The 19,711-nt window shown below is 35.5% G+C and overlaps 1 protein-coding gene across 2 annotated transcripts in view; it reads left to right on the forward strand.

Moving 5' to 3' along the window:
• Positions 1 to 19,711, forward strand: part of RAP1A (RAP1A, member of RAS oncogene family) — a 76,790-nt gene that overhangs the window by 40,307 nt on the left and 16,772 nt on the right. For both annotated transcript variants that reach the window (XM_036856891.1, XM_036856890.1), the window contains exons 2-4: positions 13,626 to 13,709; positions 16,963 to 17,031; positions 19,090 to 19,146. In XM_036856891.1, coding sequence (XP_036712786.1) covers positions 13,653 to 13,709; positions 16,963 to 17,031; positions 19,090 to 19,146 — 183 coding nt within the window. In that variant the 5' untranslated portion in view covers positions 13,626 to 13,652. The remainder of the gene's footprint in view (positions 1 to 13,625; positions 13,710 to 16,962; positions 17,032 to 19,089; positions 19,147 to 19,711) is intronic.

The raw sequence follows: 19,711 nt of genomic DNA on the forward strand, positions 1-19,711 counted from the left end.
AAATAAAGAGACACAGATGGACAACATGTAAGAGAAGAAATGAGAATTAGAAAATTGGGGCAGAAATTGCTAGATTTCCTTGATTTCTTTCTCCTTTTAAGCAATAACTGTATTAGTTGGATGCTTTGCTGTCCAGCTACAGCTTCCATTTCACTGCCTTTCTGATAGTGAGATTTGACTCTATGTCAAAGTTTCAGCAATTTGGATGCAAGTGGAAGTTATGTGTGCATAGGTTTTAGCCTTACGGTTTATGCCTATAAGAGGAATGAGATACTCCATTTCCCACCTCCTTCTTCCTTCCCATAGACTGGAATGTGGACACAGTGATGAACTATTTTTAGCTAGGTGGAAGAGGGCAATACTGTAAGGATGACAGAGCAGCAACAAGATGTAAGAGCTTAGCTCTCTCAGACTGCTAAGCTGCCAAACCAGCCCTGGACTGTCCCTTTCTACTGTCATGTGAGAGAGAAAAAAAAAAACTTGAATTTTGTTCAGGCCATTGTAGAGTCTCTTATTGCATCAGCCTAGTCTTGTATTAGTCTTAACTAATACAAGAAGAGCATGAGAAAATCTAACAATTATCAAAGCAGAATATGGATGTGAAGAAAAGTCAAGTAGAAATAATATTTGAGGAGTTTATAATTGAGAATTTCTAAAATTGCAAATGGCACAAATTCAAGAAGTCAGATCCTAAACAGGAGAGAAAAAAACTAAACCTAAACACTTCATAGTTAAATTTGCATATAATCAGGGACCTTAAAAATAGCCAGAGGGATGGGCTTCTGGTGGCGCAGTGGTTAAGAATCCGCCTGCCAACGCAGGGGACACGGGTTCGAGCCCTGGTCAGGGAAGATCCCACATGCTGCGGAGCAACTAAGCCCGTGAGCCACAACTACTGAGCCTGTGCTCTAGAGCCCACGAGCCACAACTACTGAAGCCCGCGCGCCTAGAGCCCGTGCTCTGCAACAGGAGAAGCCACCGCAGTGAGAAGCCCATGCACCGCAATGAGAAGCCCGCGCACCGCAACGAAGAGTAGCCCCCGCTCGCCGCAACTAGAGAAAGCCTGCGCACAGCAACAAAGACCCAACACAGCCAAAAATTAAATGAATAAAATAAATAATAAATAAATAGCCAGAGGGAGAAGACAGATTACCTTCAAAAGATCTACTATTAGACTGGTTTATTGAAAGGAAAAATTGAAACTTGAAACCAGAAGAAAAGAATAACTACAGTGTGCTGAGAAGAAATAACTATTAAAGCTAAAATACCTTTCAAGAGTGTAGGTACATAAAGTTTTCAGAAAAATTAAAACAGAGATTTTTATCTCCAGTAGAATATCATTAAGACAAATTCAGAAAGATACACTTTAGGTAGAAGGAAAAAGATCCCGATGGAGGGTCTGAGATATTTTTTGGAAAAGAAGAAAGGCTGAAAATTAACGAGCCAGGAATTCAGTCTAAATTAGAAACAGGACAGAATAAAGAAAGGAAGGAAATAATAGACATAAAAGTAGAAATAAAGAAATATAAAACAAGTGAACAATGAAGGATCAACAAAGCTGAAGTTGATTCTTAGAAAAAGACTAATAGAGTTAACAAATCTGGTAAGATTGATCAAAAGAGAGAGAGAAGCCATAATAAACAATAAGTATGAAAAAGGAGATATAACTACAGATGCTACAGAGATTATTATAAAAGAAAAATGTACTCACTAATACTTTTTTTAAGGAATAATTTCAAACGGTAGATTATTGCATGAGTTATCATAATAGTATAATAAGCCTTTCAAGACCACTTGTCAAATTTGCCAAAAATTTTTACTCCTGAAAAAGTAAGATGGTTGGATTAAATATTTTAATCCTTTACCTGAATTCTTAGAGAATGTCAAGGGTACAATGAATGGGATAACTGCCTCAGTCATAATTTACTGAAGGTTTTAGTAAAAATTTGGGGATAATTGATGGGTCAGTGTCTTCTAAAGCGGTAGAATTTGTGTTCCTTTTTTGATACATAAACAAGAAGTAGGGAAGTGTCATTTAGTAAGGAAATGTAAGAACCTAAGAAACTGTGGAAACCTTGTGCTTTTAAAAGTTTTTTTTTTTTTTAAAGTTTTGGATACTTGTACCAAAAAGTGATGGCACAATACTGAAAATGATCTATAATTTAGTGTTTTCTTTTCTTTCCTTCTCTTTAAAAAAAATATTGTCACCAGCCCAATAGTTCATATTCACACTGTTCTATTGATTTAAACAGTGTGCTTAGAGAAGATGTTGACTTACAGGGACAAGTGCCATATTTTCTGGAGGAGCAGTAGAAATAGTAGTGGTGACCTCTGTGGATAGGCACTCTGAAGCACACCAGTACATAAGAAAGTCCTAGGCTGACAGACATCTGCGGGCCTGGAGAGCAGCTGGGACAGATTACAGCAAGCTCCAGGAAGGATTTTTTTTGTGGGGTGGGGGGTGGGAAGAAGGGAATGAAATTCATAGATTGTCTGGCAGGTTTGGTTGGAAAATATGTTGGTAGACAATTCCAGAATAAACACAAGTTATACGAAAAAGGAAATGTAATCTTAATATATTACTTTGCTATGTGTTATTTAAGAGAGCTAAAATTCTCATCTACCATAAGAGCAATATGTAAAACTAAAAACCAAGAGATAGGAGTATAAATATCTTATTTAGAAGTATGGAGAACACTCAAAGAAAGAGCTAGAAGTTTGAAGTAGGTTAAGGGGATATAGTGACTGCTCTTTTTTGTTATAAGCCTTTTCGTAATGCCTGCTAGTAGTACTAATTAGCATATATTACTTTTAGTTTAAGAGAGTGTAAGACCTAAAGCTTTTGCGTAAGAGACAGAATGATTACAGAATTTGAAACTATCATCTGAAAAATGAAATAGGACTGCTTATTGAAAAAGAAGATGTGGCGGGTGGAATAACTGTCTTCAAATATTTGAAGGAGCATAGACTGGAAGAGGAATTCTCTTTTTTCTGTTTGGCATCAGAGACAGAGACCCAGTAAGTGGCCACTACAAAGAAACAGCAATGTAAAGAACGTTCTAACAATTAGGTTATCCAGAAATGGAATGGACTGTTTTGTGAGCATAGAATTCAAAGGGTTAGATGACCATATCTGGAGATGTTTTTAGAGTGAATTGCCACAAAAGAAACACTTACTATGGTTCAGGCATTCTGTTGTTAAATACTGACTTCAGTATTTAAAACTAGAAAAGACAAAACCAGCTATTCATTTAACATGTTATAAGATTTGCTCATGTAAATTAAATGTATTGTTTTCTAAGTTTGTCATCATAGTCTTCATAGAATAAGCTTTTATCATTTGTGGTTTGCAAAATTAGGATTTAGGAAGATTTCTTTTTATTGGGACTACTGATCTCTTTTGTCTTATTCCTATTATCTCCTCTTTACCTTTCTTTCCTGTTGTTTATTTTTCATATTCTGACTCTGGTTGAATTGGTCAAGTTTTCTTTGCTCGTTTTTCCTCTAGTGATTTTTAAGTTATATGATTTAGTTGTTGACATTACATTTTTCACATGTTTAGATTTATATTTTTTTAATGTATAGAAAAAGAGAGATTCAGTATCTTTATCCTTTTCCCAAGAAGAGAAAACCTTTAACATGCCTTTCTTCCTATCTCCTCCCAAACAAAAAGGTTGAGATAATCAGCGTTTTATTTCCAGATTTTTGTACATATTTTACAGTGATAATTAGATAACTATAATTTTTACTGATTTATTTGCTTGGCATATTTCTTGTTCTTACACCTTTCTGTTTCTTGAATCATTTTCCTTTTTTGTGTTGGAGTACCAACTCCAGTAATTTTTTTTTTTAACAACTTTATTGTAGTATAATTGCTTTACAATGGTGTGTTAGTTTCTGCTGTATCACAAAGTGAATCAGCTATATGTATACATATATCCCCATATCCCCTCCCTCTTGTGTCTCCCTCCCACCCTCCCTATCCCACCCCTCTAGGTGGTCACAGAGCAGAGCTGATCTCCCTGTGCTATGCGGCTGCTTCCCACTAGCTCTCTGTTTTACATTTGGTAGTGTATATATGTCCATGCCACTCTCTCACTTTGTCACAGCTTACCCTTCCCCCTCCCCATATCCTCAAGTCCATTCTCTACATCTGCGTCTTTATTCCTGTCCTGCCCCTAGGTTCTTCAGAACCATTTTTTTTTTTTTAGAGTCCATATATATGTGTTAGCATATGGTATTTGTTTTTCTCTTTCTAGTAATTTTTGATATGTATTTTTATTATTTAGTTCTAATTGTTTACTTTCCATCTTGATTTCTTCTTTGACCCATGTATTATTTAGAATTATGTTGTTTAACTTACAAACATTTTGAGATTATGTAGTTATACTTTTGTATTGGTTCCGAGTTTAATTGTATTGTAGTTAGAATGTACGCTTTATATGATTTTCAGTCCTTTGAAATTTGTTGAGACCTGATTTACGGCCCAGCATTGTCTGTTCTAGTAAATGATCCATGTGCAATTTGGAAAAATGTGTAATTTGCAGTTGTTGGGTGTGGTGTTCTATATATGTCTATTGGAGTAAGTTGATTTGTTATTTGGTCAAATCTTCTATATATCCTTACCGATTTTTATCTTCCTTTTCTATCAGATACTGAGTTATGTTAAAATCTAATCATGATTGTGTATTTGACTAGTTTTTCCTTTAGTTCTGTCAACTTCTGCTATATGTATTTTGTCTTGTATTTTAATTTTTCCTATTGAACATTTACTAACGTAATTAGTGATATTTGGATTATCCATTATTTTCAATTTGTCCATCTGTTCTTTGTTCCTTCCTTTTTTTCCTTTATTTCTTCTGTTTTTAGTTATCAAACCATTCAAAATGTAGTGGCTTAAAACAGTAGCCTTGTGTTATCGCCCATAGTTTCTTGAGTATGGAATTAGGGAGTGGCTCAGCTAGGTAGATCTGGCCTAAGGTCTCTCCTGTGGGTGTTGCAGTCAAATGGTGGCTGTCTGGGATCATCTTCATGCACAGGTCCAGGAGGACTCACAACTGGGGTTCCTTCAGCAACTTTGTCCCATCTCTGTGGTCTCTCCAGAGTGGCAGCTTCAGGGCAGCCTTACAGCCTGGGCCCAAAGGCATGGCTGCAAAGAGGAAGATCCAGGAGGAAATTCTGGCAGCCTTTCTAGCTTCAGAAGTCAGACAACACCACTTTTGCTGTATTTTATTAAATCTGCCCATCTTCAAGGGGAGAGGAATATGTTTTTCTCTAGAAGTTTTTTAGGATGAGATTTATCCTTCTTACCTCTTTCACACTTTCCATCTCCCCATCCTTTTGTTCTGCTCTGTTTGGGTGGGTTCAGTATATTGGTTCACTAACCTGCTTTTTTCAGCTATATCCATTTTTCTCTTCAGCCCATCTACTGAATTTTTTTTGATGCTCATATTTTTATTTTCTAGGTCTCCAAAGTGTCTTTTACATAGATTTAATAACTTCACAGGTTTCTTTAAGAATATTACATTTATTTTACAGCATTTTATAGGCCCTCTTAACTCTGTTTTCTTTGGTTTTTGTTCTTCTGTTTGTTGAATTTATTGCCTCTGTCAAGTTGTTTTCCTCAAATCTGTGATTAATTGTCTGCTCTTTTTGAGAATCCCCACTGGCCTCTTCTATTTACAGGAGCTTACCTTCTTTCATTTGGGAAAGGGTAGGAAGTGCTATTGGGCTGAGTATACCTGGTTTTAGAGTGTGAAGACTAATATATAAACTTCATTTATAAGTACATTATGTCTGATCACTTTATCCCCATATACATCCTCTCCCCAAAATACTAATCTTGAGAAGAATAAGAGGAGAAGGTATCAAGGAAGATATTCTCTCAATGAGATAATGTGATTTTCTGTTACAAACACAGTTGATGTTGCGTTATGATGTACTATGAGGAATGTTGTTCTTTATTTTAGAAACTTAAGTCTTACCATCATTTCCATATTTATTCACCACCATCCCCACCCATCCCCAACATGCTGTGGTCAGTTGTCACATTTAAAATATTCACAGCTTCTATAAATATTTAAATATAACCAACAGTATAACTGCTTGTTAAGCTTCAGTGTTCCTTAATGTAAAAAATTTTTTCTCCAAAATTTCTTGTCACAACTAAATTTCCTTTAATGAATTTTGTTGCATGGGTTCAGTTGTGCAGGAGAAACTATTTCATCTTTTAAATAGTTTAAATATTTAAAAACAGAAACAACAAAGTTGGGGTCTATTTGCATCACAAGGAAGTCAAGTTATGTTATTTTATGAAATTTAGAAGTAGTTTTGCTGAAGTTCGAAGAGTGAAAAAAATGTTATAACTTGGGCCATAGTGTTAGGGATTCAAGATTGACTTAAAATGTAAACATAGTGTAATGTTTATTCTTGTCCTCCTTATTTGTCAGGGAATCTTAACCAGAGTGAGAAATTTTCTGGTGCTGTGTTGGGAGTGCACGGCACAAGAGATTTCCATAAAAAGGCATGGGATTTGCTTGGAAGAACATAGTAGTTTTCTAACTTGGCAGTGATGAGTTAGAACTAACCCCCTTTAAAAAGAAAATATTAATCTACATTATTCCTCATTGGGTATTTGTATGTGTTTTCTTATCTGAGTTATATTATTCTTGTATCTGCATTTGTGCATATGTATATACATTTATAATCCATGGTACTTGTTAGGTGTAAAGAAAATAATTTTCTATCCATACAGTATGTATGAAAAATGACTTTGGAAGTCGACTCTCTTACCCCTCGAGTTGAGGAACAGGGGACAAATATTTTGTTCTTACAGAGTACCCAAAATAATTTGGCAATATCTGAGTGCTTTTCCCCAAATTCTATTGCCCTAGGAGGCAATTTGGGGAGCATAAATGAGCCTTACTATATTAGGATTCCCTCTCGAAAGGTACACATTTTTGGAGGAGAGAGGTGATGAATTCACATCTCGTTAAAATGACAGCAATCCCCAAACTAAGAATCACTGGGGGACTCGAAAGGGGGTTACGGATATGGGGATCTGTCTGGTTGAAATACATGCTCTTGTGTTTAACAGCTTTTTTTTCCCCATAGAAATGAAAGAATTATTTGATACAGATAGAGGTATAGGATTACTAGTATCCAGCACAAACCTCTCCTACCTCACTTTTTCCTCAGGTTTCCTGTCCATCTATGTAGTAAAATGTGGTTGTTTCTCAGCGCTCAGTTCTTAGCTTTCTTCTGTTTCCACTGAGTAAATACATTCTCTTTGGTTGATCTCATCTGCTACTATGGTTTCAACTACAACCATCTGCTATGATTTCGACTACTACCATCTTTTATAACATCAACTCCCAAGTCGTACCAACCCATTGGTTTCTACTGAGCTTCCAGACTTGGATTTTTAAATATCTATCAGAAGTATCTATCAGATATCTACCTGCTTTTGCCATAGGAATCTCACACTTAATTTTTGGCAGAAAGCATTAACTTTCTTTTTAAACCTTCTTTTTATATTTCCAGTCTTAATTGGAGGTATGCCACCAGCCACCTAATTTGCCCAAAGTAGATATCTAAGAGTTATCCTTGACTGTTCTTCATTCCCCTTAATAATAACCTCTAGTCAGCTACGGAGTCTTTTGTCAGTTTTACCTTCAGTAAACCACTGCCCCCTCTTCAGCCCTAGTGCTACTATACAGGCCTGGGTCATTTTCCACCTGAGCTATTACAGTAGCTTCCTAACTGTTCTCCCTGCCCCTCTAGTCTCTCTTTCCTTCAGTCTATTTTATATACTGTTATCAGTTATCTTTCCAGAATATATATATATAACTTAAAAAAAAATCATTGTTCCCAATTCATCACACCACCACCACCCCACTCCCCCTGCCACTTTCCCCCCTTGGTATCCATACATTTGTTCTCTGCATCTGTGATGATGAATTGGGAGATTGGGATTGACATATATACACTAATATGTATAAAATAGATAACTAATAAGAACCTGCTGTTTAAAAAAATAAATAAAATAAAATTCAAATATTAAAAAAAGGAAAGTAATAAAACTTGACTTTTACAAAAAGAAATCATTGTTTACTCCTCATTGCTTACTAGATAAAAAGTAAACTCCTTAATGTGGCAAATGCCTTTGCAAGCATAACCCAGTCTCCATACCCGGCTTCATTTTCCATACCTTACTTTTAAACCCTGTGTTTTACCCATGCTGAGCTATGTGGTATTCCCTAAATCTTCTGTATTTAATAATTTGGAGTATTTACTCAAGCTGTTCCTCTGCTTAGCATGCCCTTTCCTACACACCTATAACATTCCTCTTCAGTTTTTCACTTATCTTTTATGTAACTTCCATTAAAAAGCTATCCTGTATTTATTTATAAGTATTTATTTCTTATTGGATGCTATTGTAAATGGTATTTTAAAAATTTTATTTCCAGTTCTTTTCCAGTATATGGAAATACAATTGCTTTTTTTTGTATCAGTCTTTTATCCTGAAGCCACTTATTAGTCTGGTAGCTTTTTTGTATATTCCTTAGGATTTTCTACATACAGGATCATGTCATCTACGAAAAAAGTTTCACTTCTTCCTTTTGCATAGGCTAGAACCTACTATACATAGCTTAGTACAGTGTTGAACAGAAGCAGTAAGAGTGGTCATATTGGTAGAAGAAAAAGAAAAACCATGTAATATCAATAGATGCAGGAGAAGTATTTGAAAAAAATCTAACATCCATTCCTGAGAACCCATATAAACAAAAGCTCTTAAGAGTGTAAAGAAGACCTGAAACCAAAAAGTTTGAGAACAGTCTGACTAGAGTAACCTAAAATGCTAACTGCTTAGAATACGTAGGGATTCATAATTTAGGGTCCCCAGCACTTGTATAGCGGTGGGGGGGGGGGGAAGATACATCGTGATTGATTGATTGATTGGGTTGGCCAAAAAGTTTGTTCGTTGTTTTCCATTAAGATGGCTCTAGTAGCACTTAGTTGTCTTTAACTTCATTTGAAACAATTTTGTTAGATTGTATTGTGACAACTGTCATATCAACATGCATTTTTAAAAAAGACATCAAAATTGGTGAATTTTTGTGTAGCCATTTTAATATTGAAGATGGAAGGAAAACAACATTTTTGGCATATTATGCTTTATTATTTGAAGAAAGGTAAAAACGCAACTGAAACGCAAAAAAAGATTTGTGCAGTGTATGGAGAAGGTGCTGTGACTGATCAAACGTGTCGAAAGTGGTTTGTGAAGTTTTGTGCTGGAGATTTCTAGCTGGATGATGCTCCACGGTCAGGTAGACCAGTTGAAGTTGATAGCGATCAAATGGAGATATTAACTGAGAACAGTCAATGTTACACCACATGGCAGATAGCCAACTTACTCAAAATATCCAAATCAAGTGTTAAAAATCATTTGCACCAGCTTGGTTATGTTAATTGCTTTGATGTTTGGGTTCCACATAAGTTGAGCGAAAAAAACCTTCTTGACAGTATTTATTTCCGCATGTGATTCTCTACTTAAACGTAACGAAAACGTTCCGTTATTTAAAACAAATTGTGACGGGCGATGAAAAGTGGATACTGTACAATAATGTGGAACAGAAGAGATCACGGGGCAAGCGAAATGAACCACCACCAACCACACCAAAGGCTAGTCTTCATCCAAAGAAGGTGATGTTGGGTATATGGTGGGATTGGAAGGGAGTCCTCTATTATGAGCTCCTTCCGGAAAGCCAGAGGATTAATTCCCACAAGAACTGCTCCCAGTTAAATCAAATGAAAGCAGCACTCGACAATAAGCATCCGGAATTAATCTACAGAAAACGCATAATCTTCCATCAGGATAACGCAAGACCGCATGTTTCTTTGATGACCAGGCAAAAACTGTTACAGCTCAGCTGGGAAGTTATGATTCATCCGCTATATTCACCAGACATTGCACCTTCACATTTCCATTTATTTCAGTCTTTACAAAATTCTCTTAATGGAAAAAATTTCAATTCCCTGGAAGACTGTAATAGGTACCTGGAACAGTTCTTTGCTCAAAAAGATAAAAAGTTTTGGGAAGATGGAATTACGAAGTTGCCTGAAAAATGGCAAAAGGTAGTGAAACAAAACAGTGAATACATTCATTGTTCAATAAAGTTCTTGGTGAAAATGAAAAATGTATCTTTTATTTTTACCTGAAAACCGAAGGAACTTTTTGGCCAACCCTATATTTATTGGCCCGGCCCCACAGCTTGTGGGATGTGCCCCCTGCATTGGAAGTGCTGAGTCCCAACCCCAAGACCGCCAGGGAATTCCCAAGATACTTTTTTTTAAACTAACCTCTAAATGAAATTGAGTATTTGTTTCTATTTTGAATGCAGGCAACATACCACAGTGGTAATATAAGCACCAGCTGTGACTTTGTCATCAATAAATGTTACTTTTAACTTTTCCTGTATTTGTTTGTTTCTTGAGGGCAACATATAATTAGGTCTTGCCTTTGAATTTGAATGTTGGATATTAGAATAGATGATTTAACATTTAATGTAATGATGTGGTTGCCTTTTAATTCTATCCTATTTGTTTTGTATTTCTCCCATCTTTTCTTTGTTCTTTTCTGCTCGTTTGTATTTTTCCTGCTATTTGTGGATGAGTTGATTTTTGTTTTTTTTTTAGTATTCCATTTTATCTCAGCTACTGGCTTATTAGCTATGCCTCTTCTCCCCCATCCCCACCCCCGTGGTTGCTTTAGGATATACAGTATGCATCTTTAACATATAATTATTTACCTTCAAATAATATACTACTCCAGATATAACGTAAGAACCTTGAACATTATACCTCCAGTTCCCTTCCCTTTCTTGTGCTGTTATTGTAATATATTTTACTTCTACATATGTTGTAAACCCTGTGGTACATTGTTATTTTTGCTTTAAGAGACCAAAAACGTCTTGTAGATTTACTCTCACCATTTCTGGTACTTTTTATTTCTTTAGTAATGTCATTTTTTTTTCTTTTTCTTTTTTTAAATTAATTAATTTATTTATTTATTTATGGCTGCGTTGGTTGTTTGTTGCTGCGCACGGGCTTTCTCTAGTTGTGGAACATGGGGGCTACTCTTCATTGTGTACTGACTTCTCATTGCAGTGGCTTCTCTTGTTGCAGAGCACGGGCTCTAGGCACGCAGCCTTCAGTAGTTGTGGCACACAGGCTCAGTAGTTGTGGTGCACGGGCTTAGTTGCTTCACAGCATGTGGGATCTTCCTGGACCAGGGCTCGAACCTGTGTCCCCTGCATAGGCAGGTGGATTCTTAACCACTGTGCCACCAGGGAAGCCCCAATTGTCATTTCTTTATGTAGATCCACATTTCCATCTGTTATCATTTTCTTCCACCTGAAGAATTTTTTTGCTTTTTTTAAGTGCAGGCTGGTGAACTTTTTTCTTCCCCCAGCTTTTCTTTCTTTTTTTGGATCTGAAAAAAAAAATTATTTCACTTTCATTTTTGAAGGATATAGTCATTGTATCTAGCATTCTAGGTTGACCATATTTTTCTTTAAGCATTTGGAAGATGTATTTTCTTCTGTCTTGCATAGCTTCTTGAGAAAGTCTACATATTTTCTTAACTTTGTTTCTCTGTAGCTAAACTTTTTCCTTTGGCTTCTTGTAAGATTTTCTCTCTTTGACAGCTTTTCAGGAATTTGATTATTGTGCCTTGTGCTTTTCTTTGTATTTATACTAAGGAGAGGGCTCATTGAGTTTCTTGGATCTGTGGATTTATAGTTTTTATCAAATTTTGAAAGTATTTTATTATTTATTTTATTATTCAAACCCCCCCCACCCCATTCCAGTTACACACATATACTTGATAGCTGTGGTTTTCCTCTTCTTTCTTCTTTTATTCTTCTTCTTCCTTTTCTTTTCTCTGTCCCTCCCCTTCCATCTCCCCACTGTTTACCCTCCTCCTCATCAACTTTTTTCTATCTTCATGTCAGTTCCTCTGAAATTTCCTTCTGCAATATTTAATATAATGTTAATCCCACCTGGTTATATTTCCATTTCAGATACTGTTTTTGAACACTAGAAGTTCATTTTGGTTCTTTTATGTCTACTGTTTCTCTCCTCATATTTTCCTTAAATCCTTGAGCATATTTATCATAGTAGTTTTAGAGTCCTCATTGGCTAATTCCATTATCTCACTTCTGGGACTGTTTCAGTTGACTCATTCCACCCTAGTTTCAGGTCATATTTTCTTTCTTTCTCACGTGTCTATTAATTTTTATTGGATGCTGTGGACGTTGAAAATTTTATATTGTTGAATGGTGGAATTTTTTTTTCTTTAAAAAAATCTTGGACTTGCTCTGACAGGCAGTCGTTATCTGTGGATTGACTCAATCCTTTTGAGGCTTATTTTTAAGACTTTTTAGGAAGCATGTAGAGTATTTTTTACTCTAGGGTTTGTTTACTCCTGTACTAAGTATGAATATTCTGGGGTTTCAAGTGAATTGCCTATTTTTCAACAAAGAAGACTCTTCTGGTCAGAATGTCAATATTTCCCAGCACTCTGGGAATTGCTCAGCTTACAGATTCCTATTTATTCTTTGCCTTATTACCTCATGGAGTTTCATCCTGCATGCCTGGCTTAGTGTTTGGCCACAGACTCAGGTGGACCCCTGTGCAGATTTCTGGAGTTTTCTGTGCATAACTCCCGCTTCTCTGGTAACTTCTCTGCTTGAGTTTTTTCTACCTGCATCACAATCTGAAAGTACCTCTAGGCAGAAAGCCAGGGCAGGTGTAGGTCTCACTTCATTTCCTTCCCATCTCTCAGATCCCAGTGCTATACTGCTTATTGTCCAATGACGTCTGCAAACAGTTGTTTCACATATTTTGTTTGGTGTTTTAGCTGTTTATTGTGGGATGGAAATTTCATTCCTACATACACCATCATGGCCATTGGAAATTCTTTTGTATCTTTTTAAGATAATCATGGAGATAAAAAATAAAGTTTATATTTCTCCCCCCCCAATCCCAGCAATTTAGGCGTTATGAAGTAAACCAGCAGTACCTACCTACAGAGTTTTAACAATTTCATCTACATTTTCCCATTTGTATCATAATAATATTTGAGGTAACAGTTTATGTGGTTCACCAATAATACAATAATGAGCAAAACAGTATAGAATTACATATGATATTTTAAGCAAATAAAACAGCATTTTCATTATATTAAAGCTCATGAGTGAACTTTTCAAAAAAGTATGTAAGTTGAAGTGATAGCTTCGTAAAGAGTCGGGCTCGTGATTATAGTTATAACTACTAGTTTTATTCATCTTATTTTCTGATCAAATACAAAGTAACATGAACAGGCTAATGACTGATGACTAGTCAAAGATAATCTGTAATGAATTAAAATGCCTGGCAGTGGTCCTATAAATTTATATTAAAATATACATGGTTTTGTTGTATAGCCTCTGTCTTCCTCTTGATAGTTTTAAGGGAAAAAACAAAAACAAAATCTCATGTTATTTCACGTAACAGTTTTACATTCTTAGGCTATTCTTAGCATGTTTATTAATCTTTGTTTTTTGGTTTTTTTTTTTTCCCAGATTGTCAGTATTTAAAAAGACCACATCATGCGTGAGTACAAGCTAGTGGTCCTTGGTTCAGGAGGCGTGGGGAAGTCTGCTCTGGTAAGTTAGCCACCTAACTATAATTAATTAATATAATACAAGAAGAACGGTGATATTTTCTTGCTTTACAACTTCTAGTCACTCAAGAGAAAAGGTGGCAGTATTTTTTATATGCCTAATATCTGGCCTACCAGGGTACAAGGACTCATTCAGTAACCATGAATGTGTAGTTTTATAATAGTGGCTCATTCATTCTTTGATTTATCAAATATTTATTGGCTACCTATTTTATGTTAAGCACTAGTGTTTGTGATTCAAAGAGGAATAAAATTGTTTTCATTGTTAAGGAACTTACATTCTAGTGTGGGAGACTGATTATTACAAGTACCAGTGGAGTAAGTCCTACCCTACCCCCATCCCAGACTTAAGTGGAATAAAGGTCATTTTTTTGTACACATGCTGTATTTATTTAGTAAGTGTTCATTGAGCTTCTATAATGTCAGACTCTAAAGTTACAACAGTGAACAAAAACAGTCACAGTCTCCCTCACAGAGCTTACATTATAGTGGGGGAGATGTAATAAATACACAGTTAATCAAAGAACTACTTGATTATAATTGTGAGAGAGATACTCTGAAAGAAAAGTATATATTGTTAAGAGACCCCTATGACAAGGGAACCTAAATTAGCATTTGAACAACTGAGAAGGGTCACAGTTGCTGGGATAGGCGTGAAGCGGGAAGAAAGTAGAGGGAAATGAGGTGACAGATAAGCAGGGGCCAGATCATGACTTGAAGACCATGTAAGAACTTGGAATTTATTCCTAATGACAGTGAGAAGCTGTTGAGGGTAGGGTTTTTGGAGGGTGGTGGTGGTGACAGAACTGGATATATGTTTTAAAGAGAGCACTTTGTTCTATAAAGAGTAATTTAGAAGACAGGCAGAGAAGATGTGGGAAACAAGTTGGGAGTTAATGCAATACACCACATTATTGTTTGTGGAAGCTTATATTAGCAGTGAAGAAGAGAAAAGTAGATGTTTTGAGAGTTAAATAGGAGGTAGAATTGACAGTTAACTTAGTGCTAGATTGATATGGGGACTAGGAGAGAAGGAGCTGTCGAGGGTGACTCCCAAATTTCACAGTTGAGCTACTGATTTTATGAATGGACCATTAAAGAAGTAGAAGGAAAGCACTGGAGAATGAGCAGATTTGAGAGTGAAAATCAAGAGTCATGTCAAATGTCATGTGCTTGTGAGATGTTCGAGTAAATACATCAAATAAAGAATCAGATCCTCAAGATAATAGCTTAAAAGAGAGACTTGTGGTATGATTTGGGTTGCCATGAATATATCTATGGTATTTATTTCATGGGAATTATGTTACTGTTAGGAGTGTAATTTAGTACCTCTGTGGTGAATGTTTGCGAGTATCTGTTATTTTATTATTATTATTTTTTTTATTTGTTAACATCTTTATTAAAGTATAATTGCTTTACAATGGTGTGTCAGTTTCTGCTTTATAACAAAGTGAATCAGTTATACATATACATATGTCCCCATAGCTCTTCCCTCTTGGTATCTGTTATTTTAAATGCATGTAACTTTCAATTCAGCAAGTCCTTTTCTGGAAATGTATCCCACACATAAGTTCACATATACAAAATGACATGGTCAAGGATGTCTATTACAACATTCTTTACAGTGGCAAGAGTTTGGAAACAACATAAATGTCTACCAGTAGGGGCTAAATAAGTTTTTAATATGTATTTTGAGTAGAATACTATAAACCATTAAAAAGAATGCAGCAGCTCTGTATATACTGATAATTAATGATATCTAAGCTGTATTACTTAGGAGGAAAAAGATACCAAGCAGTGTAGAGTACCATATGTGTTTTATAAGAAAGGAAGAATGAGGGGGGAGATATTATAAAACAACAGAGGCTATTTTTGCAAGGTTCAATAAGCTACAGATAACGTGTCAATCACTTCCTTGGGAGTGGAATTGGAAAAGGTGGTAAATAGAATTAGTTACCATTACATATGTTTTTGTGTCTTTTGCATTTTGTCCTATGTCCATGAATTACCTTTTTAAAATAAATTAATTAATTAAAAATCCCTAGGAATTAACGAGGTTGTCTAGGGAGAGACTAGAGAGAGAAGAGAACTCAGGACTGGGCTCTGAGTACCTCTCAACCTTTAAAGAGTAGGTAGGATTGGAGGATCCAGCATAGAAGAATGTATCTTGTACTTGAATGTAAATAATGTACCTTTACTTGACTGCTCAGAAGTCATAGCAGAGTAGCTGGATGTGATAAAAGCAGCTTCAGTAAGGTGATGATGCCATAACCATCCTGGGGTGGGTTGAAGAGTAAATGAGAGCTGAGGAAATGGAACCACCATTATAGATAGTTGAAGAAGTTTACTATATTCAAATTAATCTATTTAATTCAAGCTAAAATAGTGTATAAAATATTCCTCTGGCTAATTGAAGTGTGAATGACCTCAGTCCACATTCTTACCCTTGCTTTTAGGCAGTGATGTACCAGACCCCGTTCTAAAGCTATCTAGGAAATATTTCACAACCATCTTCTGTACTTCTTTTCATTTACTGAATGGTAAAATACCTAGTTTCCCGTCTTTGCTTATAGAAATTGTAGAGATAAAAGTAGATGATCTGAAAAAGATGAGTAGGTGATGTTTCCCTGTGCAAAGAGTAAGGCTTTGGAATCAGGAAGGCATATGTTTGAATCTCAGCTGGCAAATCAGAAAAATACCTACTTCTGGGGTGAATATGAAATTTGAATGTGATTATAAATTTAATAAACTCGAAAAATTTTAATTCCCTCTTCTGTTTTCCCCCACAATTAGAAAGACTGTTTCAAGACTTTTTAAAATTTACAACCTTTTGTCTCTCTCCTTTGAGGGTATGAGATAAAGCTTGCTATAGATACATAGAGGGGTAATAGGAGTTTTAATACTGATGAATTTTCACATTTTAGTAAATTAGAATCCATGTCCTTATTTGTATCTTCATTGTATTTTAAAACTTAATATAATAATTATTTTAACAGTGTAATGTCAGCAGCAGCATTGCTGACAGTTTTTAACATGACCACCTTTCATAAGTGTACTCTTAATTATGAATGTATCCTTATATTGAAAAATCATGACACTTCACATTTGCATGTTTACCCAGAGTTTTCATATAATTACATTTAACCTTTACCACTTTGCAAAGTTAAGTAACATTTAAGAAGGGCTGATTTTTCTTTTAAGTCCTTAACTTTTGTCTGCTTTTTTTAAATTTCTAGACAGTTCAATTTGTTCAGGGAATTTTTGTTGAAAAATATGACCCAACGATAGAAGATTCCTACAGAAAGGTAAAATATGAAACTTTTATACACATGCTTACAAGTAGTTTCTTATGACTTTAAAACTTGATCCATGGAATTGCTTTTTTGAAAATAGTTTTGAGAAATGATGCAGATGTTCTGTATTTGTTTCTAAAAGTTTCACCAAGACAAAATACTTTTCGTAGAACACTGCTTATTAGCTATAGAGAGCTCCATGTTCTGTTACTGATTAGTAATCTGTTCTTTAATGTACACATTTTCCTGGTGGGAATTCTTTTAATGTAGAAAAATTGCATATAAATAGGTATATTTTTGATTACTCTTTGTGAACTAAAATTAAGAACACTTTATGCTTGAAGTTATACAGTAACTGAAAGTTATTTTTGTTTAGTTGTATAATAACCTTAAAAATATTTCATCTTTAAACTGTAAAAAGTTAAAGAGTTGGATTCTGTATAATACTATAAGGGTGGATACATGACATTGTACATTTGTCCCAAGCCATAGAAGGTGTAACACCAAGAGTAAAACTGCTAACTGTGGACTTTGCATGATAATGATGTGTTGATACAGGAAGGTTCATTGATTCTCACAAATGTACCGCTCTGATGCGGGATGGGAGGCTAGCAGGGAGCAGGAAAAGGGTGTATGGGAACTCTGTACTTTCTGCTCAGTGTTGCTGTGAACCAAAAGCTGCTTTCTAAAAAATAAAGCTTATTTAAAAGGAAAAAAAAATTTAATAGTTGGTCTTGACAAAAAATACTATTTTATTTAACTATAAGACTAGCTAGAATTGTGGAGAATTTTCATGATTTTATTTCCCAAGTATGTTATGGGGGGGGAAGAGACAGTGTTGTAAGAAAGCCTAGTAACCAACGATACACTCCACTGCCCCCCAAAAAAATTAACCTTCCTTTCAACAAATAAGAAAGGATTGTTTTGGTAGGTGTTTTAGAATTTACCTTTAAATGGTGCTATAACTTTTGCTGAATTAAGTTCATCAAGCCTACTGGCAGAGCAGTTTCATTATCTGTAAATTGGAAACAAAATTGTGATATATATTGAGAAACTACAGACCTAATTCATTGTTCATTGAACATGCCCATTCACAGATTGTGCAGGTGATTATCACATTTGCCCCATAAGTGGTAGACAGTGAGTTTGTAGATCCACCTGTGGTGCTCCTCATCAATTCCTGATGTGACACAGAAGCAGAGTTTAAAATAGTCCTTAGGTTAATAGGTTTATTTTTAGAAGACCATGTTGCATTACTGAAATTTCCCCCAAATAAGTTGCTGGTTAAAGCTTTAACTACAAACGGAGATCTTCTGTACCTTGAATGCTGAAGCACTTTTCTTAATCCCTTCTTTATTAAAAATTTGCCTCACAGCTAATAGTTGATACTTTCTTTAGGCCAACCTTCTCTTCTATAAAGCCCTGGGAAAGTAGAATTCAGTATATGAAATTTCACCTTATACACACAGCTTTTCCAAAGAAGTACCTTTTTTCAAAGTCTTGAGAACTATATGGGTTCAGTGTTATTGTGTTCCCTTTATCTCTTAAATTAAAAATTTCCTTTGTATTAAATTTGGGGCATATTTTAGTAAAACTTTGACAACTTGAATCTGGTAAGTTGGCAAAGTTTTCTTTACCCCCAGATATTGGCTGTGTTTTGAGCTGCTTAATACTTTCGTGCTTTGTTTTGAAGATAATATAAATATACATACTTTATACATTTTTAGATGTTAGAACTATACCTGTTTGTTGCAGTTTTTCTTAAATTGCAGAATATGACCATTGGCTTCTAATAATAACAAAAATCATTACTCAAGAGTTCATAGTGGTCAGAAAAATATCTAAACTCAGGATTAACAGTCCTAGCTTCTGTATTATTAATAGAATGTGTTTGAGACCTCCTGTTCTTTACTGTAGTACCAAGTTGGTCTCCACCAATACAGCAAACTGCTAGAGAAAGGCTTTGTAGTTGTTAATAAGGACTTTGAGTGAAGAGGTGGGAGGAAAACAGACTGACATTTTGATGTTAACTTTTTCATCCCCCTCCACCCGCCGCCCCGACCCTAACAGCAAGTTGAAGTAGACTGCCAACAGTGTATGCTCGAAATCCTGGATACAGCAGGAACAGTAAGGATGTTTTCTCTTTTTTTTTTGGCGGGGGGGACAGATTTTCATTTGTGAACAGTGTTTGGTCACCTGAATAATTCCTGTGAGTAAAAGCATTTGTTCTGATTAAGAACGTTAAGTCTCTAAATGTAGGGCTTCTTAAATTTTCTTATGTGCGTGAAACTATCTATGATGTACTTAATGCCCACATATCACTATTAAATTGTATGTTGCGTTCACCTACAGAATCTGTGTATTGAGTTTCTTTTCCCTGTATTGAGGTAAGGATTATGCTCTTAGTGCTTTAAACAAACAAACAAAAGGAAAGTATTTTAAATACAGAATTTTAGTTAAAATAGATATTTCTCTGGGTTTAAATAAGACTTTTTTTTTTTAATTTGTTGTATTTATTTATTTATTTATTTATGGCTGTGTTGGGTCTTCGTTTCTGTGCAAGGGCTTTCTCTAGTTGCGGCAAGCGGGGGCCACTCTTCATCGCGGTGCGCAGGCCTCTCACTGTCGCGGCCTCTCTTGTTGTGGAGCACAGGCTCCAGACGCGCAGGCTCAGTAGTTGTGGCTCACGGGC

Source organism: Balaenoptera musculus, chromosome 1, assembly GCF_009873245.2.
Source record: "Balaenoptera musculus isolate JJ_BM4_2016_0621 chromosome 1, mBalMus1.pri.v3, whole genome shotgun sequence".
Taxonomy (NCBI): Eukaryota; Metazoa; Chordata; class Mammalia; order Artiodactyla; family Balaenopteridae; genus Balaenoptera; species Balaenoptera musculus.